Source organism: Opisthorchis viverrini (assembly GCF_000715545.1).
Source record: "Opisthorchis viverrini unplaced genomic scaffold opera_v5_137, whole genome shotgun sequence".
Taxonomy (NCBI): Eukaryota; Metazoa; Platyhelminthes; class Trematoda; order Opisthorchiida; family Opisthorchiidae; genus Opisthorchis; species Opisthorchis viverrini.
In genome coordinates this window covers 944,646-953,358 of record NW_008751790.1, presented here as the reverse complement: position 1 = coordinate 953,358, position 8,713 = coordinate 944,646, and the positions used below count along the sequence as shown (strand labels likewise).

The following is an 8,713-nucleotide window of genomic DNA, read 5'->3' as shown; positions in this document are numbered from 1 at the left end:
TTCTTGTTGTCAGTTTCTGTCCAGATTGCCTGAGTGAATGTCTGGAGGTGTAGGCACCTCGGAATGATTGTGTTAAGCTAGCACTAAGTCCCTCACCCATCCACCTTTATTCTTTTCTTTACAATAAGGCTTTCAAATAAGTCATGGTTGTACGGCAGTGAAGCATCGGTGTAGAACACTGATGTCATGCTGTCGATGATGATGATGATGAGATCAGTGGTTGTACATGTGGAACTAAGTCAGCCCTGTTTAAGTTTATGGTGGAATGGAGCACGAGAAAATGTGAAACGAGTCCACGGGTGGTTTTCCTAATAGTCTGGCGGAAAAATGGGAAATACGGTTTTTCTTAACGCTTGCTTTCATGGCCCAGCGAAGCTCTGTGTCATTCTTTAGGCTCTTGCTTACCTGATGTTTGAACAATACGTGCGCTCCATCTGGGCTACCGGTTGCTCAGATTTTTTCAAGCCACTAACCTTGATTTTATCCAGTGTTCATTTGGTGGAAGCGGACAGCGTAAAGTTGAGAAGTGAGCCTTTTTCACATTCTTCCATTTGTATCATCAATGTGTTTGTTCGTACCCGGTAGCCTTCTAATTAGATTATCTCGGCTTGACTGAGCTAGAGAGACCCGTTGAAGCTAAACTGACTATTACTTCGGCTGGCGTGATCTTGAGGGGAATTAAATTGATAAGCTGTTCCACATATGGGCATGATTAGAATAAAATTTCGTACCTTAGTAGGATCGTAGTCTCTAACTCCCCTGTAAGAATAGCTATGTGATTCAGCGGAGTCAGGCTGTTTTTTTAGTTGCTGTTTTCCGTGTGGCATGACGCGAGAGCTTGCATGCAGTGTTCCCGCCTGTTAGGTACAGACTACTCAGCGCACAAGCGAAAAATCCAGGCCCTATTGTCTGTATGGAGAGCATCGACTTCGAATCTGCTACCAAACTGCGCTCATTCTGTTTTTTTCTCAATTTGGATGCCCTTATCACCAAAACGGTCCTAACAGATCTTGATAGGAGCTCTCTTTATATTCGGTGCTACAGTCTGTCTTGGTGTATGCTGACAGGACAAACACCATTTAGCTACTTCGGTTGCTGTGGCGTTAATTGGTCTGGAGATCTGTACACCGCTATCGTGACTATGTACTTGGAATCAATCCAACTGAGCGTTTTCAACTTTTTTGATCCGAGTATAACCCACGCCGTAGATACCACTGCCTCATCTAGTTGTCCTTTATCGTGACATTCGTCGCAGGCTGATTTATCACTCCTTTTGTGGTAAGTTAGAAGAACCAAGCATTACGCAATCCAGGTTCGTCGAATGGAATTTCACACGGTTACTGCTATCCACTTGGTTTCCTCCATGTGTCGAATATAACTAACCATTATTTGTTTTCTCCGTTTCTTCTCTTCAGCATAATGAAATTAGCTTCCAAAATTGAGTCGATTCAATCGAAGATAAGGAGCCTGCGAGCGTTGGCTTCACCTGAATACATAAGCTTTGCAGAAGATGTTTTGCAACAAGAGAATCAAGCATTGGAATCCAAAGTTGAGGAGTTAAAATACAAGCTTTGTATGGCTGAACTTTTGTTTGGAAGTAGGTTTCTCACTTCAACTTAAATTTATACATTAGTTTACCAATACCAAACACCAGCACTCCGCACACACTCAGCGGCTGCCGTTTCCAGCACACCTGTGTCATCTGCTTCTGCTCACCCTGAACCTCTGGCCGATAAAACTACAGGTATTGTTTGCTAGTAATACTGTAACGATATGTCATCCTGGGTTTTACACTGTTCACGTCCAATAACTTTTTTTTCGACTGTTTAAGCGTACATATTCCAATGGCTTCAGGTAGCCCGAATGCTATTTGTTCATGCATTCATAATCATCCTCAAGCCCATCATTGGCGGCAACATCAGTGTGCGTACCGTATAACCACTAATCTTACCATTTTTTGAAGTACCGAGATGGAACACAGAGATATTACACAGGGAAGGAGCTTGATGCCAGAGCTCTACGATAATTATGAACTGCCCACACCTCCAGCGCGCGCTCAGACAACCTAGACGCACGCCGTTCCATATCTTGCATATCTTGCAACATCTACAGCCAAGCGCAGGTGGGACCATGGGGAACCCATCCTGGAAGACATACTTTACCATCAATACGCAAACTTTTTTACAACACCTTGCTTGGTCATACGGTATGATTATTAAACCACCATGTAGGTCAACCTCAGACCGAGTGGTGGCTCTTCTGCTGTAGGCGCGACCACTACTCTTCCAGATGGCTTGGCACTTCTTGGTGATGTTGCCCCTCTGTCCACTTCGAACTTCGGCTCTCATGGCATATTTTGAGTGTTTAGCTGTCGGTTACTCTTCTTCCCTCAGCCTCAAAGACTGTGGAGTCAAACAATGTCAAAGCAGCCTCGGATTCTCCTGGGGCGTCCAAGTCAGCTGGAAGCACCAAAACTGTGGGGAAGGCGAGTGGATTAGCAACAGCTGGAGAAGCAGCGGTGGATGTCGGTCGACTGGATATGCGCATTGGTCGCATCGTCGAGGTTTCTCGTCATCCAGATGCTGACTCTTTGTATGTTGAGAAGGTAAGCACCACATCATCGATTATAAGTGGTCATAATGGAGGCACCCTACTGCTCCATCCCTTGTTAGCATAGAGAAGCGCCGCTCGCTGCAATGTGTGTTGCTCGTTCAGTGAGGAATTAGTTTTTGTGCGATGCGAAATGTTCAACTTACCTAGCAAAGCAATCACATCTCGCGCCACGAAAAGTGTGCCAATAGCACGAACTTTCCTTTATTACGATTCATTCGAACAAACAGTCGCCAGGAATCCTGCAAGAAACATTATCCGGTTCAAAGATTGGCTGTTTTATTCCACGGTAGAATCCATAGGTGCGCTGTGCGCTATTGAACCAGATTTACGCGAGGTGTCAGAGTTCTAGAGTGTCCTCCACTCGCATTAGTGGTTCCATTATACTTCGGCAAAAACTCCTGAAGACAGTTACAGACAGCCAAGTTTTGCGAGCCAGGTGCCGGGGTGGGGAGATCGCCGTTCCCGAAAGCAAACCTCAGTGAAATTTTCCGGTTTCTCGCGGGGCGAAATTCACTGTATCTCACACGAAATACCTTTTTCTATCAGGGTAGAACTGAGACATCACAGCCACCAGCTCGATGCCTAATTCTACTTCATCCAGTTGAAAATTGCATTGAGCATTGTTATAGAGTAGACACTTTCCTCGACCTCACTGAAATCTTCGGTTTTTGGAAGTTTACCAACCTCGATCGAGTCAGTGTTTTTTTGTGTGATATTATATATATATTATTATATATATTAAAGCGGTCGATATTTGACTTAAGGGCGACATCAACGTCTTGATATATTTATCTGCCGAGCAAGTGGATCGTGTTCTACTCTCAAGTTTGCAGCCTAGGTAAAACGTTGATTTCAAAACGGCCTCAAAGACCTATCGATATAGGAACATTTGGGAGCTCTTTCGGGTGCGTAGAATCTTTGAAAAATCTTGAGGACATCAACTGCCGCTACCTAACGGTCTAGCCTTTCAGTATGCCACCAAACTGCTCTTCTCACCTGAATGTCAGTTTCGCTCTCCTTGAGACGAAACGTTTGAGCACAGTCTTTATCCAACTCTACCATGGAATTTCTCAGAATCAGGAAGTTCGCTTAATGCTCCTGTGCTGGCGTCGGTTAGGAATATTGCCTCCTGAATCACGTCTGTCACGTGTACTGACGGCTTTATATTGCTGTGGTCTGCGCAGTGACCTCAGAAATACGCACGGTGTGCAAATGTATCGGCTGTTGAAGAGTGCGGCTACGAAGCATGTCTTTTGAGCTGATGTGCACATAGTGCTTGCAACTTCGTAAGCATCACCAAAACCCAACGGGGACAAGTGGCACGTCACAGACTTCCCAAGGTGTGTCCTGATTTTATAAAAATATGCACGGGCAATCCATGTTGATTTCGAATCGTGGCGGCTGTTTGTAGATAAGCTGAATAATATCCTTGAATAATATCCGGAGAAGTAAGATTCGTCCAACGATTTTTGAGAGAAGCCTGTGTAGGGAATCGTTGAGTGAACTTTAAGCGGAGCATGAGTATTGATACTGGCCTTTTCCAAAATACCATGGCTGTTGATGGATCGTAAACCATTTTTCCAAAAGGCAGCCGACCTGTTTAGGTGACCATTCAAATTCATAAAGCTTGAGAAGTAGTCTGTATATGCGGGGTAAGACCGAGAAAAAAGAAGGATACCGGCTTCACAATTGGACACAGACAGTGAAGCTACCGTCGTATATGGTCTTCAATGACCAGGCATAATTTTCGGTCAAACTACACAGGTTTTCCTGGATCGGCGACTTTCGCGTTGTGGGAGGCGACATGTTCAAACAAACAGAATCCCCGTAGCTGTCAACTATCCTGAAGATTTCGGAAGCTGTGAGCCACGCTCCTTCAACCATTACTCCATTTTTGTAAAGGCACCGCAATATATTCATCGTTTGCAGATTGTATTCCGTTGAGCTACTTAGGTGCTTCAGAACGACCAGTTGTTTTGAATTCACGACATTTGATAAAATCAGCAATTTGCTTGTTCTTGGGAGATTTTCTCGAGCCTCTATAGTGGAAGATGTGTTATTTATCAGTTTTTTAAGGTCATTGTAAATACAAGGCAATTGTGCTTGTCAGTATGAGGAATGTATGGGAAATATAGTCGTGGACAGTCGTTTTGCACGAGGAATGTCTATTCTAGCTCGGACACCCAGGTGTGAACCAGGTTTTTATGCATTCTTCGAACCATGTCCATCTTTGATGATTCGTCCAACGGCCATCTGTACTCTTTGCTATGTTGTTTAGTTCATGCGGCTTTGAAGGCATCATCAGAGTGATGATTTCCGCCGTTCATTTCCAGTGTTACGCTAAACTGCGCACAATGATTTGTTTCGTTTCCAATTTGATTTCTACATAGCCGTGTTTCTATCTGTACTATCGAAGTTATTTCATCATCTAACTCTCCGACCACCACAAAAACAGGTCGATCTAGGTGAAGGTCGGCTCCGTACCGTCGTTAGCGGTTTGGTCAAGTTTGTTCCATTGGAAGAACTACAAAATCGGATAGGGATCTTTATGTGCAATTTGAAACCGGCGAAAATGCGCGGAGTAGAATCCGAGGCCATGCTCATGTGCGCCAGTGCTCCTGAAGCCGGTGTAGTTGAACCCCTAGTAATCGGTTCAGAAGATGTGAAACTTGGCGACCCCGTGGTCGTTCCTGGGTTTGAACGTAAGTTTCTATGATGTTGTTATGAAAATGATTGCCTTGATACCTGATACACTGAATGTTTTTCAGCCTTCAGGGTCAGAGTAGCTCCAACCAGTGCTGTGTAGAATTGCTTTGGCCCATATAGGCTGTTTAAACTGATCCAAGATCAAAAATACACTCTTGACAGCCGAGGCCAAATCATCATGTAATTCATTCAAAATAGACACCACAAGTGACTCGTGCGGTCACAAACCAGCGATATTCATTCCAACTGTGACGTAGTTACAAAACATGAGCTGTTAGTAGGACAACACTAGGCAGCATTTCGACCAGGTAGGGAATGCGCGGTGCATGCCAATGACTAAAATTGCCTTCGACTTTGATGGGTTGGTCCTTCTATGTGGGCTTCGCAAGGGGGAACGTGCACGTCGAATTTGTAGATGTTCCCATGCTTTCGTTCGTGGTGCCACTTCGAAATATCCCAATGTTTCCTCACAGTTGGTGAGATCATTAAGGTTATCCTTTCGCTCTATGTCGAGCTTTTGCTCAAGGGACCTTGAGCTTAGTTTTCGAAACAAAATCTGGAAAAGTTATGTGGGCTTGGATTATTCGGATGGTATCGTTTGGTGATCAGGATTCCTATTCCAGCTAGAGTACCAGGAAATGCCATTTTTTCCACTGATCTGGCATTCTATTGAAACTTCAGAAGCTTAGGTTTGCTAATTGGTCCATACATCTTAGCAGCCGCGACTGTACTGATACAAGAAAACTCAATGAACTCGCGATGTTCGCATCATAAATATATCTCAGTGAAACTAGAGGACCATGAGATAGCTTTTACTTATGTTTGAGACTTCAGAGATCTTCCGGGAACTGACCTTCAATATATTCTTACTATAGCAGTACTGGTTGCAGTATGTCCAATTAAACGGATGCTTGGCAGTTAATCAGAATCGCTGGACTAATGTGGGTGCTGTGTTGCAGATGCCTGTCCACGAAAGCACTATTCGCCACCTGAAGCTCTCGTAGACGAAAGGTCCATCGGGTAGACGTCATGATATGCCATTGCGAAACGAAAGTGATAACTGCTAAGCTGAACATCGTAGGGTCTTTGCACCTTTCTAGCTAGGATCCGTGTGATTCTTGCACATGGTTGAAACCTCTGCAGGGTACGTCACATAACTGATCCAAGAATCTAGCGTCCTGTTACTTCTCAGCTTGACTACTCAGTTAAAGTAAGTCTGTCGCTCATGTTGGGTGAGGTTCATAAAGGACGCTGATAGTGTTTCCAACAGGATGTTCGGAACTGTTCATTTCAATACTGTTCGAAGGTTCAGATACCTTCGAATTTACTACTGGTGTATTGCAGTTCGAAATTACTTTATCTACCTTTGACTTCCGGCTCTAAACTCAGAGTATTTTACGACGTTGAATATGTAAGTTTATACAGAATCGCCGTAACCAATTAACCATTTATCTGTATTCAAACCGTAAATTTCTGAGAAAAATAAAGGAATGCAGTTTAGAGAACGTTACATATGTTCTAGTTGCTTGAAGGTTGAATACTATTCCATTTTAGAGCACACATGTCATGGGCTTGTGGTATACGTACGTGCTATCTGCATGTTCATACTCTACTTTTGGGTTCTGAAACCTGTCCTGGGCAGTAGCTTCAACCCCGTCTGTTTCATAAACCAAGCAGCACAGTGCGCTCCCGTTAAGCACTGCACTAGGCCGTACGTCGTCTCTAGCACACGAGCCTGTCTAACTACTTGACTTATGTGTGTATGTGTTCTTTTCGCTTACAGATAACCCAGACAGTCAGCTTAATCCGAAGAAGAAGATATTTGAGCAAGTCAAACCCGACCTGCGCGTTGATCAAGACGGCTATGCAACATACAAGGGAGTACGTTGGACTCTGAAGAGCAACCCGTCAACCCTCATTAAGTCGGCGAAGCTAAAGGATGTCCAAATTGCTTGAATGTCTGTTATCAGGCTCAGTTTATTTCGTGATTCATCCGCTTGTCCTTTTGTTCACCTGTGGGACTGTCGTTCAGAAACAGGGTTGAGTTAAGAAGAACATTCAGCCTTTATGAGGTTTTTCTGCGAATTCGGTTAATTTAGTAATGTTCACTTTCGGGACTATTTGCAGGGCTGCAACAAGGCATAAGTCCTGAGATGTTCGCATTTTGAGTTGCTTTTCTCAGTCCCAAGCGTGAATGGTTGAGCGACAATAGATGGGTGCAGGTCAACTTGGGGAGAAGTGTCAGGTCAATATGATTTCTGTGCACACAGCTATGGTTGCTGTGGTCCTATCAGCGTTTTTCAGTCAAACAGCTCCGAGTTTCGATTCGGTAACAATGCGATGAAGACGCGCATTGCCTCAGACACGGATGACGCAATGCCCTCCAGTTCGCTGCGGCTGTTTGTAGGATTGGTCTTTTTTCGTTGAGGAAAACACCGATCAGCTCTAACACTAGGGCACCACTGCACTGCAATCGCACGGGAAACCACGGTTGTGCCGTACATTCTACAGAAATTAGTTGTTTACGATAAAGCTACATCAAATGTCAAAACCCGAGGACACACCGACCGGCTGAGAATCTTACCGGTCAGTTCAATGCAGGATTTCTAAACATCCACCCAAACGCACCCTGGTTCAAATTTTTTTGAAGCCCCGCTACTGGAGAATAAGCATGGATAGAAGTGTTATTCAACACTGGAGCACTTATGACTACCTGCAATGAGGAATTTGCGTAAAACTGGGCGAATGTGCATAATAACCTGGGTCAGAAGGATCGATGGATATACTTTACTGTGGCGCAATCCCCTTACTCTCACAGTATAAATCGCTTAGCGGGACAAGGGAGCAAAGGGTCTCCAATCGACCGGTGATTGAAATGAAACAGCACTGAACTCCCCCGTAGACGTCAGTAGCGGGCGGTTTATGTGCGTTTTTCTACAAGCAATGTGCCCTTCGATCACGTGGACTGCGGCACCACAGCTAGCTTAGCGAACGAATCAGAGTAATTAATAATTGACCACAGTTGGTCACCGCGTCTATTTTTTCCAATCTAATTCTATAGCTGAACGACGAATTGTGTACACGCATTATCTGACCATTAACAGCACTAACCAAAAAATTGTCCTGCACGTGATTACTAATGTGTTCTTTTGGAATTTGAATTTCCGCAAGGGTTGACGCGGTTGTCTTTTTTGAAAGTAAGACCCCTACCAGTGATAATCAGATTTTAGCGGTCACCCTAGGGGCATCGTGCGGAATTCGGCGGAAGAAAAAACATTCAGTGTCAACTCATCCAACTACTCGAAAAACTGGTTCAGCAGCGGAATGGTATCACTGTGAGACGAAGCCTCCATTATTTCCGTTGGATCATGAGTGGGTTTTATAGTGCTCGGGT

At 44.4% G+C, this 8,713-nt stretch overlaps 1 protein-coding gene across 1 annotated transcript; it reads left to right on the top strand.

Moving 5' to 3' along the window:
- Window positions 1–1,415: 1,415 nt before the first annotated feature.
- T265_14039 (hypothetical protein) lies at window positions 1,416–7,434 on the top strand (the record flags this gene model as incomplete). Its single annotated transcript, XM_009171747.1, has 5 exons — window positions 1,416–1,597; window positions 1,634–1,744; window positions 2,394–2,605; window positions 5,069–5,315; window positions 7,103–7,434. The coding sequence occupies 5 exons, from the start codon at window positions 1,420–1,422 to the stop codon at window positions 7,273–7,275; spliced, it is 921 nt and encodes a 306-aa protein (XP_009170011.1).
- Window positions 7,435–8,713: the final 1,279 nt, after the last annotated feature.